This window comes from Hippocampus bargibanti, linkage group LG11 (assembly GCF_051943395.1).
Source record: "Hippocampus bargibanti isolate YZ-2025 linkage group LG11, ASM5194339v1, whole genome shotgun sequence".
Classification (NCBI taxonomy): domain Eukaryota; kingdom Metazoa; phylum Chordata; class Actinopteri; order Syngnathiformes; family Syngnathidae; genus Hippocampus; species Hippocampus bargibanti.
In genome coordinates, this window is record NC_142744.1 from 1,527,827 (window position 1) to 1,548,742 (window position 20,916).

A 20,916-nucleotide genomic window follows, 5' to 3' on the forward strand; every position below is an offset into this window, starting at 1 on the left:
GTGTCATTTTTATCATTTTACATTTCGGAATATCCATTTTTATGACTGTGTAACTGTACCTGTAATGTATACAAAACTGTTTACTTAGTTCTTTGATAAATGTTATACAACAGTACCTTGGCTTACGAACTTAATTGGTTCCCAGAAAGTGTGCGTAAGGAGAAAAGTGTGTATTCCAAACATTAATTTCCCATAAGAAACCATTAAAATTAGAATAATCCGTTCCCAGGTCCCCATTCAACTAAATAAGCCTTAAAACTACACACAATATATCTTATTTTATGTATAATAAATGTGCTATGGTATTGTAATTAAAGAAATAAACTACAGTATAATAAAGTAATTTTATTTACCTTTGTGATGGTTGTTGATGGCTTGATGGAATGGATAGATTTTTGCATAAAGTGTCTCAAGGAGCTCTGGATTTATTTTATTGCAACAGCAACAGATGCAGGCAGACACACTAGAAACTTCATTAATAGCTGATTCCCTTGCTTGTATGTTCTTTTCAAATTGTACAAATGGCTTCTGCGGGTTATTTGCGGAGCCTGGTTGACAGGATATTTTACCCTTGCAGTCTACACTCTGCCTTTGAACTATCAATAAAATTGAAACGAGTCCATATTTCACTGTTTTCTATCCATTTTCTCACCATTTCATTGTTGATTGTTTTCACTTTTGTTTTTTGTTTCAAGCTCTGTCATCTCCCTTTCGTGTGTGTTTCTGCAACCCCTGAAAATAAAAACCCTGCTGCCATTTCAAGAGCTCCATGAACCGGCTCGTTCGCGAATGACACACCACTCATTTTGGCGCTCCGTGTGTTTCCCAAAAATAGTGAAAGATTATATTCTCGCGAATTTAACGTTCGTAAGGCGAAAAGTTCGTAAGCCGAGTTATCCATCTATTTTTTTTACCTGGCCACCTCAGTCTTCAGCTTGGCTGTCTCTTCCACCAGCTGGGAGATCCGCTTCTGCTGCGCTTCTCTCTCGGCAGTGATTTTTTGTTTTTCCTGAACGTCGCCATCTTTCTGCTGGCTAACGAGTTGCTGCGTGTAAGGAGTGGAAGAAAACGTCTTTTTAGAAGGACGTTGTAGAATGACTGTTCCGGCATTGTGTATAATTGATCACGGCCGCATTTCCCGATTTGTGAATCCAATGAGACCGTTTTTCGGAATCCCGGGACACAAGTCTAGGCAAGAGGATAAAGACTTACCTGTACTTTGGCTTTCAGGTTTTTAATGTCTTCTTCTAACAACCTTTTGTCAGCCTGCAGGGAACCGTTTCTGTCAGAGAGATGATACAAAGACTCGTGGAGGGGGCTAATGTTGGATTCCAGCTTCTTCACCTGGTTGACGCAAGAACAAAAAAAACAAAACAAACGATGAGTTTAATGACGCCAAAGACGGTTGGGCAATAAATAGCAGTCCTTACTTTAGCCTGGGATTGCTGTAGCTCCTGTTCCAATTGCTCCCGCTCCATTTTCAGCATTTTGTTGGTCTCTTGGAGAGTGTTGATATCGCACATGTTGTTCAGCTGAGTCTCCTTCTGAGCCAGGGTCTTTGTCGCAGTCTGACGGCATGACAAGATCCGCGTTTGCGTGCATTTATTCCTCACAGACAATTTTACAACTACAGTGATACCTCAGTTTACGAACTTAATTGGTTTCCAGAAAGTGTGTGAAAGGCGAAAAGTTTGTCTTCCAAACATTTATTTCCTATAAGGAACCATTGAAATGAGAATAATCCGTTCCCAGGTCCCCATAAAACCTAATTTTCTAGGAAACAAGCCTTAAAACTACACAAAATATACCTTATTTTATGTATAAATGTGCTTTTGTATTGTAATTAAATAAATAAACTGTACAGTATAATAAAGTCGTTTTATTTACCTTTGTGATGGTAGTTGTCTGTGTATGACGAACTTCCAGGTTGCCTCTTGATGATATCCGAGTGAAGGGTACCCAGCGAGCTACCTATAGCTATCTATTAGATGCCTAACTATCTAGCTTGCTATTTATTAGTTAGCTAGCTAACTTGATCTATTTGAGTTATTCCCGGTTGAACAGGGTCACAGTTGCTGGCTACCCAGCTAGCTATCTATTTGCTATATATTAGCTTCCTAACTAGCTAGCTTGCCATCTATTAGTTATCTATTATCTAGCTAGCTAACTTGATCTATTTGAGTTATTCCCGGTTGAACAGGGTCACAGTTGCTGGCTACCCAGCTAGCTATCTATTTGCTATATATTAGCTTCCTAACTAGCTAGCTTGCCATCTATTAGTTATCTATTATCTAGCTAGCTAACTTGATCTATTTGAGTTATTCCCGGTTGAACAGGGTCACAGTTGCTGGCTACCCAGCTAGCTATCTATTTGCTATATATTAGCTTCCTAACTAGCTAGCTTGCCATCTATTAGTTATCTATTATCTAGCTAGCTAACTTGATCTATTTGAGTTACTTCTGGGTTGAGTGAACGCTGGCGCGCGTGGCTGCCGCTGCTCACCCACAAAAAAATTGATTCTGCGATTGTAAAGTGAGTGACCTTAAGAGTTTTGAAAGACGCTTAGAAATGAAATGGATTATTATTATTATTATAAATGAGATGTTCCAAAAAGTTTGTTATGGATCAATTCCCATATTCCTACCTGCAGCTTTTCTCTCTCAGCATTCAAAGCTTCCTGAAGCTCCTTCAGTTCCCGGTTCTGGTGTTCCATTCGCTGTTTGTAGCGTAGAGCTTCGCCTTCCGAGGCCTCGCCTCGGGCCACGGCGATTTCCTTCTCCTTCCGTACAAACCTAAATCAGGCGGACATGTTTTTCAATTTCACCCACGTGCAACGTTGACATGTTTCGATGCGCGGTTCAGGATGCTCTACCTGAGTATTTCCTGGATCTGTTCAAGCGTCTTCTCTTCTTCGTTGAATGAGAAGTCGAGCTGCTGCTGCTGCTGCGGCGTCTGCTGTCGACGACTCCTGGCGGCCATTTCGTCCATTTGTTGGTGCAGGAGAGAGTTCTGCTTTGCTAGCTCTTCACCGCGTACACTCTGACGAGCTAATTCATCCTGAAGGAGGCCAAGTGAATACCAATGAGTGTTTCCAGTATCGTATTGAGGGTTATTTACTGCGTAAAAAGTTCTCCAGACCTTCAGTTGCTTCTCCAAAGTTGTCCAGCCGCTGTTTTTTTCCTCGATGAGTGAGTTGGACTTGTTCAGTCGCTCTTCCATCTCCCTCTTGCGTTCCGTCTCTTGTTGCAGTGTTTTCTTTAACTCCTTGAGGACTTCCACATCGGCGGCGTGAAGCATCAGCTCGCGTTCGTATTTAGCCTGAGCTTCTCCAGCTTGCTTGGTCTAAGACAAATATGATTTAGGATGGGTTAAAAAAATGGATACTCATAAAATGACCGCGACCGTCCGTCTATTTCGATCTGGTCAAAAAACAAGGGTGAGTGGTTTCATAAAGTTCGATGGGCAAATCCAAACAAGCAATGTTCTTTCAAAGTTTTTGCAAATGGGGCCAGTTTTGGTGGGTTAAAAATGTAGGAGGCCCAACCATGGCGGACATTTTTTACATCTAACAAATATTAATTGAAATACATTTCAGCGAGCCATTCAGTGTTTCACATTTTATTTTCAGCTATCTTAAGCATGTATTTAGGTTCATTTTAAACATATCAAGTTTGAACGGACAATTGAAAATTGAAGTTGAATTATCACTTTTTTTAACACTATTTTTTTTGCATTGAATATTCACTTCACTTTTTTAACCCTGTTTTTTTAAACAGTTGAACAAAAGTAATTAGTTTGTTGACTATTTTAAAACATAGATTTTATTTTGAAAATGGACATTTTAGAAAATTGGGGGCTCATTCAGCCTACACCTCATTTTTTAACACTATTTTTAACAGTTGAACAAAAGTAATTAGTTTCTTGACTATTTTAGAACATATATTTTATTTTGAAAATGGACATTTTAGAAAATTGGGGGCTCATTCAGTCTCCACTTCATTTTTAACACTAATTTTTTACAACATTTGAACAGAAGTAATTGGTTTGTTGATTGTTACTGTTTTAGAACATTTTTTTAATTTTAAAAATCAATATTTTAGCTCATTCAACCTCCATTTCATTTTTTAACGCTAACTTTTTATAACAGTTGAACAAAAGTCATTGGTTTGTTGATTGTAACTATCTTAGAACATTTTTTAAATTTAATTTTGAAAATCGCCATTCTAGAAAACTGGGGGCTCATTCAGTCTCCACTTCATTTTTTAACACTAACTTTTTGTCACAGTTAATCAGTAGTACGCACTGACCTTTGACCTGGGCCCAAATTGAGGAGTGTAAAGGTCAAGTGTGAATGAGACTGACCTGTAGCAGGCTCTCCTGGATGGCGTTCTGCTCCAGCGTGACAGCTCGAGCAGCTCTCTCTAGAGCCTCCTGCTGCTCTGCTTGACTGGCCTTTAAACTGCGCTCCAAGTCGCCCACCTGGAAAAGACAACGGGAGACAAACGCTGCCAGTGTGGCTTTGGTACAAATACGCCGAGTGTGTGTGTTCGAAGGCCTAACCTGTTTCTCAAGTGTGTCCAATGACTTCCTTTTCTCCTCTTGCGCTTGTTGATTTTTCTTCTCCTCCTCTAAAATTCTGTTTTCCAGCTGCTTCTGGATGTCTTCCGATTCCTTGAGTCTCATCTCGACAGGAAGACGAAGCTGAGGGGACATCAAGAATGGGCACGATTGCAAAAAAAAAAACGGCATCAACGTTATACCTCTTTCTCGTTCTTCAGACTGTCCTCCAAAGTCAGGACCACGGCCCTGTACTGCTCAACCGTGGCGTTGGCATTTGCGAGCTGCTCGGTGAGTTTGACATTCTGTTCCTCCGCGGCGTTTAGATTACTTTTGATTTCCGCCAGCTCGGACGGGCCCGACGGCTGAGTGGTTTGAACCGGAGAGCGCACTGAAAATATGGAGGGTAAAAAAAAAGGGTTAAAGAAAAGAGCCGTGACCTTGACCCGTGACCTTGATGGGAAATGGTTACTTACCTCTGACAGGCGTTCGAAGAGTTGCCGCTCTGGTGACTGGAGCGCTGTTAGCCTCCGACGAGACGGAAGCTAGTTGAGTTCTCAGCGCGGCGACCTGCTGCTCGGAATTCTTCAACAACTCTCTCGTTTTCTGCTGCAGGGTGTTTTGAGTCTGAAGTTGTTTTTTGGCTTCCACCAACTGAGCCTGGATGGTACAAAAAATGTTATTATTATTATTATTTTTACTTTTATTTGATATTATTTGTATATTATCTATATTTTGTCTATATTTATGTATTATTTAGTATTTTTTTTAGATTTACTATATTTTTATGATATATATATATACATATATATATATATACTCTATTTTTACGATATACATTTATATTCTTTTGTTGTTATTTATTCTTTTATTTTATTATTTTTAGATTTTCTAATTTTTTACTTTATTTATTTATTCGTTTGTTAGATTTTATTATATTTTCTATATGTATTTATTATTTATTTATGTGAGATTTTATTATACTTACTATTTTTTTACTATATATTATATATATATATATATATATATATATTTATTATTATTAATTATTACGTTATTTTATATTATTTTTATATTTTCTATATTTTTTCTATATTTATGTATTATCTATTATGTTACTCCCGGGTTGAGTGAATGCTGGCACGTGTGGCTGCCGCTGCTCACCTGCAGAAAAAATATCCTGTGACTGTAAAGTGTCCTTGAGAGTTTTGAAAATACTTATAAATGAAATGTATAATAATAATAATAATAATAATACTAATAATAATAATAATAACAATAATTCTTATTATTATTTTATTATTACTACTATTACTACTATTATTATTTTATAATATATTTTTATATTTACTATATATTTTACTTTATACATATATATTTTTTGCTATTTCTTCTTTTATTTTATTATTTCTATATTTTTACTTTATTTATTATTATTTATTCTTTTATGTTAAATTGTAATATATGTCCGATATTTTTACTATTTATTTATTATTATTTAATCTTTTATGTTACATTATATTATATTGACTTTTTTTACAATATATTCTACATATATATCCATTATTTTTTTCCGGCATTTTATATTATTTTTTATATTTTGTCTATATTATGTATTATCTATTATGTTACTCCCGGGTTGAGTGAACGCTGGCGCGTGTGGTTGCCGCTGCTCACCCGCAGAATAAATATCCTGTGACTGTAAAGTGTCCTTGGGACTTTTGAAAGGCACTTCCACTTGTATTCACTTGTATTCCACTTATAATTGAAATGTATTACAGTAAAGTCTCGTTATATCGATATCGGATATATCGATAGTCCCGGTTATATCGATACTATTTCTATGCACGCAAGGAGAAAATTACATGCAAACAGGGTTGGATATATCGATAGTCCCGGTTATATCGATATTTTTTCGGACTCCCTTGAATATCGATATAACGAGACTTTACTGTATTATTATTATCATTCTTATTATTATTATTATTATAATACTGTATATAAAAAAATGAACGCCGTCCGCGAGCTTTCTTCAAGTTGTGATATTAAAATGCAAATAAGGGTGACTTACATCCATATTGCGTCCAAGTGCATGTCTTTGAGTGACTTCCTGCTCCAAGCGAGTCTTCATGGCGGCTAGTTCTCTTTCCAGATTCTCAATTTTATTGTTCAGTCGGTGACGGATATCCGTGTCCGTATGTTCCATCGTTAACTGCGCATGTTGAGAGAAAGAAGCAGCCACAAGTGGACATGAATTTGTCTCATGTCATTTACTGTCGATTATTTGAGGTACTCAAAGAGGAACGGTCGCAGCTTGGAATTGAAGCGGATTGACGTGGGACAGGAGATGTGACACAATCTCTTTTCAGTCAATGGATGCTCCAGCTTCGTGTTTGCTTTCAACATTTAGCATGTAGCAGACATGCACGTTTCACCACGACGCCCCTAATCCACTGGTGAAAAGGACACTTAGATTCTCTCCTTTTTAATCTAGAACTGCTTCATACAACAAAGTTTGCAGGAAGTGCTTAAGATTGAAAGACTGTGTGTCTTTTGTGTTGTCATATTCGTTATTTTTGTTTTTGACTTGACAAGATGGCGTCGCGAGAGTGGCTGCCTTTACAGCAGCTCCTGTATTTTGTTTTTCTATTTCTTTCTTTCCTTTCATCACTTTCTTGCTGTGAAATGTAAATTTCTCCAAATAAAAGCTAATCTAATCCAATCCAAGGAAGCAATTTATGATATTAAATATCTTGAAATGCAGTCAAAAAGAATAAAGAAAGAAGGAAGATGAGAAAAGGGAAGGGGGTACCTGTATGGTCTTGAGGTTGGTGAGTAGTAAGTTTTGGTTTCGTTGCTCTGCCAGCATGGCCTCTTTCTCACCGCTGTGTCGACTCTCTGCTTGTTTTAAGATTTCTTTCTCTTTGGTTAAATTCTCCACACGCACCTACAGACATCGATTCACGTTCATGTCGAGGGAAAAACAAAATGCGTACACCAAGGGGGTCAAAACCTATTTTTTGGCTATCTATTAGCTGAATAGCTAATAGCTAGCTAGCTATCTATTAGCTAAATAGCTATCTCGCTAATTTGTAACAAACAATAAGGAGACAGAAAGAACTTAAAACAACTAGCTATCTAAATAGCTATCTATTAGCTAGATATCTTTCTATCTATTTGAGTTACTTCCGGGTTGAGTGAACGCTGGCGCATGTGGCTGCCGCTGCTCACCTACAGAAAAACGTATCCTGTGACTGTAAGGTGACCTTGAATTTTGAAATGCACTTGTATCTATCTAGCTAGCTACCTAGCTAGCTAGCTATTTGCTATCTAGCTATCAGCTATATAGCTATCTTGAAGGCGCTTATAAATACCATGTATTATTATTATTATTATTATTATTTATTATTATTATTATTAAAGTAAAAAAGAATGTTATTGTGTGCTTTACATGGGATTATTTTAAATTTTGGTTCGGATTTTAGCAAGCATCATGGCACTTGACATCCTTGCTTTCACGGACCAAATAAAATGATGTGGCGGGCCAAATTTGGACCCCGGGCCTTGACTTTGACATCCGTGGCATACAATATGGCTATCAATTGGTGTCGCAATATTAATAATAATAATAACACATTTGATTTATAAGCGCCTTTCAAAACTCTCAAGGTCACTTTACAGTCACAGGATCGGTTTTTCTGCGGGTGAGCAGCGGCAGCCACACACACCAGCGTTCACTCAACCCGGAAGTAACTCAAATCGACAGAAAGCTAGCTAGCTAGCTAGTAGATACAGTAATAATAATTGGCTACAGAAAGATGTCGCTTACCTCTTCAAGAGCCAGTTTTTCATTCGCCTGCCGCAAGTCTTGCGTCATCGTGTGAATGACGTGCTCATACCGCAGGACCGTCTCGGACATTTTTTTGTTCCGGTCTTGGAGAGCGGAAGTCTCTCTACGGAACGCCGTGACGGTCTCTTGGAGCATTTCATACCTAGCATAAAAAAATTTTAAAAAAAATCATGGTGCGTTTACTGCCACCCTACCGTCGTCTGCGGACGAGTTTTGCTCGCACCTCTTGTCGCTGAACTCCACTTGAGAAGTCAATCTGGCATTAGTGGAGCGAACCTCGGTTAGCTGACGCTCCAATCGGTCATGGGAGTCGTTTAGCATTCGGTCGTTTTCGGCTTTCTCTTTCTTGTACAAAGTGAAGACGTCGTTTAACTGGAGGAGCAAAGACCCGATATTGTTTTGAATAGATGTTTTGATTTTAAAACCACTCGATGACGGCTATTCAGAAGAATTTTTTTATACTAGGCTTACGAACTTAATTGGTTCCCAGACAGAGTGTGTAAGGAAAAAAGTGTGTATCCCAAAAATTATTTTCCCATAGGAAACCATTAAAATGAGAATAATCCGTTCCTAGGTCAACATAAAACATAATTTTCTACTTTCTAAGAGTTAAAACTACACAAAATACAGTAAAGTCTCGTTATATAGATAGTCCCGGTTATATCGATACTATTTCTATGCACGCACGGAGAAAATTACATGCAAACAGGGTCGGATATATCGATAGTCCCGGTTATATCGATATTTTTTCGGACTCCCTTGAATATCGATATAACGAGACTTTACTGTATACCTTATTTTCTGTATAATAAATGTGCTCTGGTGATCGACACATCACTCATTATGGCGCTCCGTATGTATCCCGAAAAATAGTTTTTATGGCAAAGGTAAAATTTTCATAAATTTAACGTTCGTAAACCAAAAAGTTTGTAAGCCAAGGGGTTCGTAAATTGAGGTATCACTGTACCTGTTTTAACGCAGCTTTAGCTTGGGCGGTTTGTGCAGAGTCGGCGGCGGCTTTCTGAGGCGTTGAACGAGTTGCTGGTGCCGACGGCCGAATAGGTGCAGGTTGCGAAAAATCTGCACAGACAAAAATTGCATCCAATAAATAAACAAATGCATTTACACGTTCTGTGAGAGGGTGTAAAAAACGAGCTCGGGAAGCAAAACGATCCTAACTAGCTACCAAGCTAGCTAGCTACCAAGCTAGCTACCCATCTAGCTAGCTATTAACTAGAATAGTAATAATAATCATCATCATAATCATAATAATAAAAAAAAAACATTTAAATCCTTGTAATGCTTTATTAATAATACATTTCATTTTTAAGCGCCTTTCAAAACTCTCAAGGACACTTTACAGTCACAGGATAAGTTTTCCTGCGGGTGAGCAGCGGCAGCCACACACGCCAGCGTTCACTCAACCCGGAAGTAACGCACACATAATATAATAATAATCTTAATATGGTAATATGATAATAATACATGTATAGCTATCTATTAGCCTTGAGAGTTTTGAAAGGCGCTTAGAAATACAATGTATTATTATTATTATTATTATTATTAATCTATCAGCTAGCTAGCTCGCTCGCTTTCTATCTATTTGAGTTACTTCCAAGTTGAGTGAACGCTGGCGCGTGTGGCTGCCTCTGCTCACCCACAGAAAAACCTATCCTGTGACTGCAAAGTGACCTTGAATGTTTCACTACTCTCACTGGATGTTGACAACGACCTTGAGAGGGCAGGCTGAAGCCGACGGGACTTTGCGCGAGCAGGGCTTTGTACATGTCTCGCTGCCTCGCGTTGGAGTCCGCGAGTTGCTTCTGTTGGTTCCGCTGCTCTCTCAGCTGCTCCGCTTCCTTCTGGACTCGATCCGCAACGCCCTCCAACTCGGAGATACTGCAAAGGAAGATGTTTCACGGATTTAGTAGCATTTATTTCATATCGATCGAGGCCACACCTGATGCCTCGTAACGTACGTTGCTACGTCGGTACATTTTGACCGTATCAAATCCATGGTAGCATTTTAATCACTATCTCTGTCATGATATTTATTTTCCACATGATGCCGCAATAGTACAAATGAAGCTTCATGAGGCTTCGGCACAGAGGTGAACGATTTCGAAGCCTCATTGCTTCATGATGCTTCGGTTTGCCATCACTACCGTAAAGCGTTAAAAACCGTACCAGGTTATAAAATGATAGTGGCGTGTGGAATGATTTGGGTTTTATAAAATACAGTTGAGTTGAAAAGGGGGTCATATTTTTGAGTTTGTGGCGTTTTTAATATTTGAAATCAATATCTAGAAAGTGGAATTTAGAATTTCAAGCAATGCATTATTAAAAGTTGAAAAAAAAGCATAGTCTTTTCTGGTATATAAGGCGCACCGGAGTATAATGCGCACCCCCAATGAATGGTAGATTTTCATACTTTTTCCATATATAAAGCGCACCAGACTATAAGGCCAATGGTGTATTTTCATATTTTTTCCATATACAGTAAAGTCTCGTTATATCGATATTCTCGGGAGTCTGAAAAAATATCGATATAACCGATAATATCGATTTCTCCACTGCGAGACTAATAAAGGCAAATCCAATCCAATCCAATCCAATAACCGGACTATCGATATATCCGATCCTGCGGCATGTAAATTTTCTCCTTGCGTTCATAGAAATAGTATCGTAATAAGCAGTACTATCGATATAACCGATATCGATATAGCGAGACTTTACTGTATAAGGCGCACCTTCAATGAATTAAAAAAGTTTTCCAAATATAATATATAAACATACAATACAATACAGCCTAATTTATATAGCGCTTTGGCAACAGTGGCAGCTGTACCAAAGCGCTTCACATAATAGTCAACACAAAGCAAAATAATAAACAACAGGACAGTTGTGCAATCTTAACAACTTTTACCCGTGTACTCTATGATATTTGAGTACAAGACAAACATTATTACATGAAGCTGTTCTGGATGAAAGAGGAGAGGATGAAAGCGTCCTTTTCACCAATGGATCAACATTTGGGATTTTGGGTGCGCCCTAGACGCCGTAAAATACGTTAATCATAGCAATGTTACCGTGCTGATGTTGCATTCACTTGCTGCGTGGTGTTCTCTTCCTCGAGCTTTCGCAGCCTTTCCAGCAAGCTTCGGTTTTGAGCCTGGAGCTCCTCCACGCTGCGGAAGGAAATCCGTTGCGGCTTGACGACCTGGTCGGAAATATTCGAGGAACCGCCATCGTCTTTGGTCACCTGATGACCTCGGGCTTCTTCAAGTTCAACTAGCAGCGTGCACACCTGAAAAGAAGGAAAATTAATTACAGTGATACCAGAGTTTACGAACGCTTCAGTTTACGAACTTTTGGCTTAATGAACGTTAAATTCGCAAGAATATGATCTTGGAATACGAACTATTTTTCGGCAAACGAACCAAACCACATAGCGCCACGGTGGCAGGTGGACTAGTTTTCGTCACCCCCTTTTTCTTTGAGTGCGGACGTGGTTTGTTATCGAGTGGAGTACTTTTGCTATTATACGACCGAAAAAGACCCCACCACAAGATAGCGTTAAGCCAAAAAAGACACAAAAGAAATTTGCGGCCGAGCAGAACAAGGAGATCAACAAAAAGCATGAACGAGGTGTGCGTTTGTGTGACTTAGCGTCCCAGTACCAGTACGCTAAGTCGACCATTGCTATGTGTGGCTAAGGGTGATTCTGCGTTGTCGAAGCAACGGTCTCGGGCAATAGAAGAGGTTAAAAAACTTTTGATTTGGATTAATGAAAAGCAGCTAGCAGGGGACAGTGTGGGTGAGGGTATTATCGGTGACAAAGCACGGCATCTTCACTCGGATATCATCAAGAGGCAACTACATCAACGACCCTCATAAAGGTCAATAAAATTACTTTATTTTACAGTACAGTTGATTTTTTTTAATTACAATACAATAGCACATTTATTATACATGAAATAAGGTATATTTTGTGTAGTTTTAATGTTTATTTAGTAGAAGATTATGTTTTACGGGGACCTGGGAACGGATTATTCTCATTTTTAATGGTTTCTTATGGGAAATAAATGTTTGGCAGACGAACTTTTCGCCTTACACACACTTTCTGGGAACCAATTACGTTTGTAAGCTGAGGTATCACTGTATTAACTCTTTAAACAGTAACCCAAAAAGAACTGTATCATTTTTGCAATTTTTTTGATGATGATACTAGTGCAGCGTGTTCTACCGGAAACAAATTCCTTGTGTGTTCTACATACTTGGCAATAAAGATTATGATTTTGTCAATGCAAATAGTGGATGAGAAATAATAATAATAATAATACATTTAATTTATAAGCACCTTTCAAAACTCTCAAGGACACTTTACAGTCACAGGATACGTTTTTCTGTAGGTGAGCAGCGGCTACCACATGCGCCAGCGTTCACTCAACCCGGAAGTAACTCAAATAGATAGAAAGTTATCTAGCTAGCTAGCTAATAGATAACTATACAGGGTGACTTTTCTATGTGCCTGTTTTGATGCTCGTGTGGGTGTTTGGTGGACGTGGTTGTTTGTAAAATACTTGGGTGGACGTGTCATCCAGCAGTCTTTCGGTCCTCAGCTTGTCCTTCTCCAAATGGTCACAATGTTGCTTGGCCTCGTCTTTCTCTTTCTGCAAACGGTAGATCTCCTAATGAAGGTCACACAAGTCGTATTTAGGGAAAAATAGTCATTTTTCACAGGAAGTGAAATGTCAAAAGGTCTGGTCTGACCGTTCGAGCCTGTTCCAGTTTATTCCACAGGGAAGCCATTGAGCCTTGCATGGTTTCGTACTCCTCCCGCTGACGTTTGAGGACGGGCGCTTTGGATTCCACCTCCTGGATGACCTCATCCAATACTTTGCTCACTCTTTTGGTCTCCTGCTTCTCCAGTTGCAAGCGAGTTTCGCACTCGGAATAGGCATTGTACAGCTGACGGAACACAAAGAAAAAAAGAGATGATAATAATAATAATAATAATAATACATTTTATTTCAAGCGCCTTTCAAAGCTCTCAAGGACACTTTACAGTCACAGACAAGCATAGATACAATAATAAATAAAATACAATCTTTTTTTTGCCCATCCAAGATGAATGATGACATACAGTGATACCTCAGCTTATGAACTTAATTGGTTGCCAGAAAGTGTGTATAAGGCGAAAAGTTCGTCTTCCAAATATTTATTTCCCATAAGAAACCATTAAAATGAGAATAATCCGTTCCCAGGTCCCTATAAAATATAATTTTCTACTAAATAAGCCTCAAAACTACACAAAACATACCTTTATTTTATGTATAATAAATATGCTATTGTATTGTAATTAAAGAAATAATCTGTCCTGTATAATAAAGTCGTTTTATTTATCTTTGTTGATGTAGTTGCCTCTTGATGATATCCAGTGAAGTTGCCGTGCTTTCTCGACAATACCCTCACTGTCCCCTGCTAGCTGCTTTTCATTAATCCAAATCAACAGAAGTTTTTCAATCTCTTCTCTTGCATGAGACAGTTGCTTGGACAACAAAGAAACACCCATAGCCACACGTAGCAATGGTCGACTTAGCATAATGATACTGGGACGCTAATTCACACAAACGCACACATCGTTGGTGTTTTTCGATGATCTTCTTCTGCTCGACGCTAGTTTTCTTTTGTGTCCTCTTCGGCTTCACACTAGCCTGTGGTGGGGTCTTTTTCAGTCCCATAACAGCAAAAGTACTCCACTCGATAACAAACCACGTCCGCACTCAAAGAAAGGGGGGTGACGAAAACTAGTCCGCCAGCCACCGTGGCGCTGTTCGACCATGTGGTTTGGTGTTTATCCGCCGAAAACTAGTCCGCCAGCCAAGAATATATGCGCGTGAATTTAATGTTCGTGAGGCGAAACGTTCGTGAGCTAAAGCGTTGGTAAGCTGAGGTATCACTGTATATCATACACCGGAGACAACCTTGTTGTTCAACTTACGTCAAAGAACTTCATTCCAGGTTTGACAATGGCAGCAATGGCGGCTGCCGACGGACACATGGACTGCAACTGCTCCTCGGTCAGTGAAGGCGCACCTCAAGGAAAACATATGACACATTCTATAACAATTTGATTTGATAATGGGCTAAAATAACAGATAAGAAATATATATTAACTCATTCACTGCCAGATGATGTGCAAAAATGTGTCCTCTCCAGTGCCAGGGTTATTGTCATTGTCACTCAAATTGCAGGACCCACAGAATATTGAGTTTTAGGACTACATAAACATTCAATATAGCGTCAGAAACCTTAGAATTTCTTCTTTCATCGTAAAAAAAAAAAGGTTAATTCCTAAATTATATGGGTCTGGAGTTATCTGAGCTTGAAATTGGGGCGGATGTACAAAAGGCAAATGCTGCCCCCTTGTGGGGGAGACAAACAATGCCAGAGGTCTGACCAAAGCTTGAAACGCATTCCCGCGCAATAAAAAACAAATACCGAACAAATTGGCGCTCTACGTCATGCTGTTCAATTCCCGAACAAGTTTGGGGATTGGCAATGAATCAGTTAACTCACATGCAACTGTTCAATTTTAGTTGTTTTTTTTTTAAACAGACAATAGACCCAAATGAGTAAAGATAAGAAAGAATAATTCTTACAACAGTATTTTCCCGAGGCCTTTGTCATCGAATTTTCCAATTCTTTCTCCATTTTCTTGATCTTCTCTTGAAGCTCCGCCTCCAAACGGACTTTTTGCTCATCTGCATCAGACGCTTTCTTTTCCAGCATTTTGTTAGCTACAAGGACACAAGAGAGAGGACGTAGAGCACAGGTGTCAAAGTCAAGGCCCGCGGGCCGAATCCGGACCGCCACATTATTTTTTTCGGCCCGCGAAAGCAAATCAAACTTGTTAAATTCCATGATGATTGCTAAAATCTGAGCCAAAATGTCATATTTTTGGATGTCAACCACAATAAAAGTCATTATTCTTGACTTCAGATTTGAAAACGAGTTATTCATTAATTTGCTGTGTGCTCTATATGTAATATTTGAAGGGATTTAAACATTCTAATGGGTTCCCCAAATTCATAATGGCCTACAATGTGGCCCGCGGCCAAAAATGACTGACATCCCTGATGTAGAGAGATTACAATGCAATGCAATGCAATACTATGTTTACTACAATAATAAAACTAAAACTAAAACTAAAAATAAAAACAAAGGTAAAAGGTAAGGTACAACTACAAATAAAACTACAAATAAAACTAAATAAAAATAAAAATAAAAATAAAGGTAAAAGTAAAAGTACAACTACAAATAAAACTAAATAAAAATAAAAATAAAAGTACAACTACAAATAAAACTAAAACTAAAACTAATGTATCAAATGCAATCAAACCTTCAAGGGTGTTTTTAACCAATTTGCCAAGTTCTTCTACGGCTCTGCTCAGTTCTTGATTCTTAGATTCCATCTCTGACGCGACCCCCTGCAAAATAGGATGTTTAAAAAAAAAAAAAAAAACATAATTATGCTGAGGAACTATTACATCCCAGACTAGTAACTTAAGAGGGACAGACAAGTGCCTAGAAAAGATGAACGAATAGTACACATTTGTTGACTGGAAAAGGTCTCACCTTATAGAGAGAAGACAACTTGATATGGGCATTGAGTTCATTGCGGTATTTCTCCTCCATGGCACACAGTTCATCCTTAGCCTACAGTTGAACCAAAAATGAGACATTTCCAACAAATACATCATTTTGGTTTTCGGCGGATGAACACCACACCACACGGTCAAAGAGTGCCACGGTATCTGGCGGACTAGTTTTTGTTACCCCCTTTCTTTGAGTGCAAACATGGTTTGTTATTGAGTGGAGTACTTTTGCTATTATGGGACCGAAAAAGACCCCATCGCAGGCCCGTCCGTTCCGTGTTAAGCCAAAGAGGACACAAAAGAAAATTAGGGTCAAGCAGAAGAAGGAGATCATCAAAAAACACCAACGAGGTGTGCATTTGTGTGACCAGTATGCTAAGTCGACCATTGCTACGTGTGGCGAAGGCTGTTTCTGTGTTGTCTAAGCAACGGTCTCGAGCAATAGAAGACGTTGAAAAACTTCTGTTGATTTGGATTAATGAAAAGAGCTAGCAGGGGACAGTGTGAGTGAGGGTATTATCGCCGAGAAAGCACGGCAACTTCACTCGGATATCATCAAGAGGAAACAACCTCAATGACCACCACAAAGGTCAATAAAACGACTTTATTAGACAGTAGTTAATTTATTTCATTACAATACAATAGCACATTTATTATACACAAAATAATGTATATTTTGTGTAGTTTTAAGGCTTATTTTGTAGAAAATTATGTTTTATGGGGACCTTGGAACGGATTACTCTCATTTTAATGGTTTCTTATGGGAAATAAATGTTCGGAAGACGAACTTTTCGCCTTACACACATTTTCTGGGAACCAATTAAGTTCGTAAGAGGAAGTATCACTGTATGGAGATGCTTTTTTTTCCACACTGTGGGAAATATAAACCACCCGAACCCTGAAGTTGACATAACAGCAGTAAATTGTTAGAACTTTTTCGGGAGGCGTTACCTTAAAAAAAAAAAAAACAAACACGATACTTTACATGTCGGGTTCAAGGACGTATGGATTTGTTTACGTACCTGTTTCAGTTTGTTATTGAGCTCTTCTGCTCGTTGGTGCTGGTTTTCATTGGACTGCTTCAGAGAATCCAGTTGACTTTGCAGTCTGGTCACCTATTGACAAAAACACAAGCAACCTTGTTTGTACGTTTTTAATCCAGTGTTTAAACTCTTGTTAAGTGTGAGTACAATGAAAATAACGTTCAAAACAAATGTATTAGTGTTATTATTATTTATGGTACAAATGCAAGTGGATGGATGAGAAGAAAGGAGAATCTGCGTGGAATTGTCGCGGCTTGGAATTGAAGCGGATTGACGTGGGACAGGAGATGTGAGACAATCTCTTTTCGTCAATGGATGCTACATCTTCCTGTTTGCTTTCAACATTTAATTTATAGCAGATGTGCACATTTGACCATGACGTCCCTGATTCACTGGTGAAAATGACGCTTTGATACTCTCCTCTTTCATCTAGAACTGCTTCATACAACAAAGAGTGTTGTGTTGTCATTTTATTTTGTTTTTTTTTTTACTTCAAGATGGCGTCGCGAGAGTGGCTGCCTTTCCGGCAGCTCCTGTATTTCGTTTTTCTACTTCTTCCTTTCCTTTCCTCTCCCTTCCATCACTTTGCTGCTGTGAAATGTAAATTTCCAAACTTTTTTAATACCTTGACATGTGACATTTTTTTTAGCCAAAGTTTGCAATGTGGGGGGAAAAAAACAAAAATTAAATGATATTTATTTAAAGAATGTCACGTTTGTTTGTTTTTTTTTTCCTTCTTGATGGGGCCTCCATTTTTTTCCCTCTCCTTTTATATATGTATATATTACATATTTATATATCGTATATGTATTTAACAGCAACTTTTGGCGTGTTACCTGCTCACTCTCGCTTTTCAGGCTACCCCGCAGTTCCAGAATCTCTTTGCCCGTCTCTCTGTTACTGTTCAGCAGTTCCTCGGTTTTGGTCTTCAGTTGGGCAGATAACCACTCCATTTTCTGATCCAGCAGTTCCTTTTCCTGCTCCATGCGCTTCTCACGATGCTTACGGGAACATGGACAACCAGTAGATATTTGAGCATTCGGACAGGGGTGCTCAAGTGATAACAGTCAAGTCAGCATGTTTGATGACAATGAGGTTAAAATCTTAGCGAAAGAAAATAGATGTTTTGAAAGGGGGAGTAAAAAAAAAGCTATTTTCATAAAACAGCAAAACCCTTCACTAAATCGCCATGGTGGGGTAAGGTTCAATTTGGATCGTTCCTACAACAGACTTCTTAGGCAAAATAGGCTTAGTTATGCTGATGGGGTGATACCAGAGAAAATGGGGCAATCAGGCCAGTCGTAGACCTCATAATCAGGCAGGACAATAGAAGTAATCAGTGTAGCCTCAGGGAATAGTCCTCTGCTCCCCCCAACCTGAGAGCAGGGACCTATCATAGCAGACTCTGGCACCGCCATGTCTGGACAGTAGGGATATATATATATATATATATATAGGGCCAAAACTACCAGCAAATTTTAGTTAGCTGACGAAGCCTCTTGGATAAGAAGCGAAACGTCCAACACCTTCAAAGAAGCACAGATGACGGCTGAAGAAACCTTCTCATCGATCAGCATGTTAAAGCGCTTTTTCACCGCCTACCATTCTGACAAAAGCTTGTTTGATTGTATACCTGCACAGAGGCCTCAGATGATTGAATCTCATCCAGTTTTAACTGCAGGTCCATCTTGACTTTGTTGGTCTCTGTCAGTTTCTCATTCAGGCGCTTTACATCTTCTAAAATGCACAAAATGACAAAGCAAAAAAAAAAAAAAAAAAAAAAAAAGTGAAAATGGTCCCAATAAGTCATATGTGGACCCTGGTTTGTGATGTCAGCAACCATACCAGTCAGGTTCTCCACGTCTTGGGTTCTCTTCTCCAGCAGACGCGCCAGTTCCTTTTTTTCCGCTTCAATCTCATACTTTGACTTGTACTGCTGCATTCCGATAGACGCAGACAGACACATTTTTGTCATCGCATATTTTATTCTACTGTCAATATTATCGATGCATACCTGCTGTTGAGTTTTCTCCTCTGGAGCGTCTCCGTCAATTCCCTTTAGAGCACTCAACTCATCCTCTGCCCAAAGGAAAAACAAAACAAAACAAGCAAACAAAATACTGTAAATACTATAATGTAAATGTTGGAGACTTTTGGAGAATATTTTTATGAGCGTCATACACTTATCACACAAAAAAAGTACAGTGATATCTTGGTTTACGAACCTCTTGGCTTACGAACTTTTCCGTTTACAAATGATAAATGTCTGAAAATGTTACCTTGGCATACGAACTATTTTTCGGGGATACACACGGAGCTGCCACAATGAATGACATTAAAGAGACAGGCAGATGACAGAGAGAGAGTGATAAAATGGATAGAAAACCGTGACATTTGGACTAGCTTCAACTTTGATAGTTCCAAGAAAGAGTGTAGACTGCAAGGTTAAAATTCCCATCAATCAAGCTCCACAAATAACCCACACAAGCCATCTGTACACTTAATGCAAAAGGCTACCAACCCAGCTAAACAGAACACAATTGATGAAGAACTAGATAAAATTATGGCCGAGAAAGCACCTACAAGGGATCATTCCTCAAGATGGTGAAAGAAGAAGGCTACGTTCCTCATCAAGTGGTTAATGCCGATGAAACGGGCCACTCCATTCCATCAAGCCATCAACGACCATCACAAAGGTAATTAAAATGACTTTATTACACAGTACAGTTTATTTAATTATAATACCATAGCACATTTATTATACATAAAATAATGTACATTGTGTGTAGTTTTAAGGCCTATTTAGGTGAAAATTATGTTTTATGGGAACCTGGAAACGGATTATACTCATTTTAATGGTTTCCTATGGGTAATTAATTTTTGGGATATACACTTTTCGCCTTACACCGCCTGGAAACCAATGAAGTTTTTAAGCCAAGGTATCACTGTACATCTAAGCACATGAGTGAAAACTCACTTAGTTTCTTATTTTCCTCCTTGAGTGTCTGCCGGTCTCGAGTGGCAGACAAGATCTGTTCTTGACTTTCCCCAAGTTTCTTGTCGATGTCAAAGTACTGCTGTTCTGTAGGCGAGAACACAATGAACGTGAAAACCACGAGTGCAAAGTCACAATGCGGATGTTCTCGGTGTCACAAATAGTGATGCATTCATCAAATAAGAGCAACATTATAGTTTATGCAATTAAATATACTCCACGTTGCCATTTACGCACTTGATTTGCGAATTGGAACAGCTTTAGACAAAAAATATGGCTGTCGTCAAAGTTAGCCATGACACCATCGTTAGCCGGTGATGCTAGCAAGATGTGCAACACATTGTATAACCAATTTAATCAGAAGGCAGATTTTATACCGTGTGTGCAATGCCTCCATTAAGTGAATCCACTGCAGTTTACAAACTTGAAGAAAGAATTCCAAATTAATTAAGCTACGTACCACTGTCCGCTTTGAATCTCTCCTGTTGGGTCCTGAGAGACTCGTTAGCATTCTGTAGCTCCGTTATAAACTTCTCGAGCTTATTTTGGACACCTTTAGGGAGTTTATTCAACTCCGCCCGCTCCAGCACTTGCAACAGGGCGGCCGCCATCTTCGAGCAACTTGTAAAACGTTTAGAAATGCAGTAAAGTTGAGCCAAACGGACACATTGTTGTCGCTACTCAAGAAAAGCACGGATAACCTTTCAAGTTACCCACAGGAACTATCGACAGTCAGATTTTCATTTCAAAATAAATGCGTGATCCTTTGAGAATCGAATGCAACGTGGTTTGTTTTATCTTTATTTTTT

At 38.8% G+C, this 20,916-nt stretch overlaps 1 protein-coding gene across 2 annotated transcripts in view; it reads right to left on the reverse strand.

Annotated features, from left to right (window-relative positions):
* Positions 1-20,810, reverse strand: part of LOC148891049 (nucleoprotein TPR-like) — a 39,488-nt gene extending 18,678 nt beyond the window's left edge. For both annotated transcript variants that reach the window (XM_089008065.1, XM_089008064.1), the window contains exons 1-30: positions 20,568-20,810; positions 20,090-20,194; positions 19,127-19,191; positions 18,958-19,048; positions 18,746-18,849; positions 17,949-18,113; positions 17,092-17,184; positions 16,050-16,130; positions 15,814-15,901; positions 15,074-15,211; positions 14,413-14,507; positions 13,182-13,379; positions 12,992-13,099; positions 11,498-11,715; positions 10,141-10,307; positions 9,376-9,488; positions 8,632-8,780; positions 8,388-8,550; positions 7,371-7,505; positions 6,630-6,770; positions 5,035-5,218; positions 4,762-4,949; positions 4,562-4,702; positions 4,364-4,480; positions 3,140-3,343; positions 2,874-3,058; positions 2,646-2,793; positions 1,431-1,568; positions 1,213-1,344; positions 915-1,045 (exon numbers count right to left, since the gene is read on the reverse strand). In XM_089008065.1, coding sequence (XP_088864191.1) covers positions 915-1,045; positions 1,213-1,344; positions 1,431-1,568; positions 2,646-2,793; positions 2,874-3,058; positions 3,140-3,343; positions 4,364-4,480; positions 4,562-4,702; positions 4,762-4,949; positions 5,035-5,218; positions 6,630-6,770; positions 7,371-7,505; positions 8,388-8,550; positions 8,632-8,780; positions 9,376-9,488; positions 10,141-10,307; positions 11,498-11,715; positions 12,992-13,099; positions 13,182-13,379; positions 14,413-14,507; positions 15,074-15,211; positions 15,814-15,901; positions 16,050-16,130; positions 17,092-17,184; positions 17,949-18,113; positions 18,746-18,849; positions 18,958-19,048; positions 19,127-19,191; positions 20,090-20,194; positions 20,568-20,718 — 4,136 coding nt within the window. In that variant the 5' untranslated portion in view covers positions 20,719-20,810. The remainder of the gene's footprint in view (positions 1-914; positions 1,046-1,212; positions 1,345-1,430; positions 1,569-2,645; positions 2,794-2,873; positions 3,059-3,139; positions 3,344-4,363; positions 4,481-4,561; positions 4,703-4,761; positions 4,950-5,034; positions 5,219-6,629; positions 6,771-7,370; positions 7,506-8,387; positions 8,551-8,631; positions 8,781-9,375; positions 9,489-10,140; positions 10,308-11,497; positions 11,716-12,991; positions 13,100-13,181; positions 13,380-14,412; positions 14,508-15,073; positions 15,212-15,813; positions 15,902-16,049; positions 16,131-17,091; positions 17,185-17,948; positions 18,114-18,745; positions 18,850-18,957; positions 19,049-19,126; positions 19,192-20,089; positions 20,195-20,567) is intronic.
* Positions 20,811-20,916: the final 106 nt, after the last annotated feature.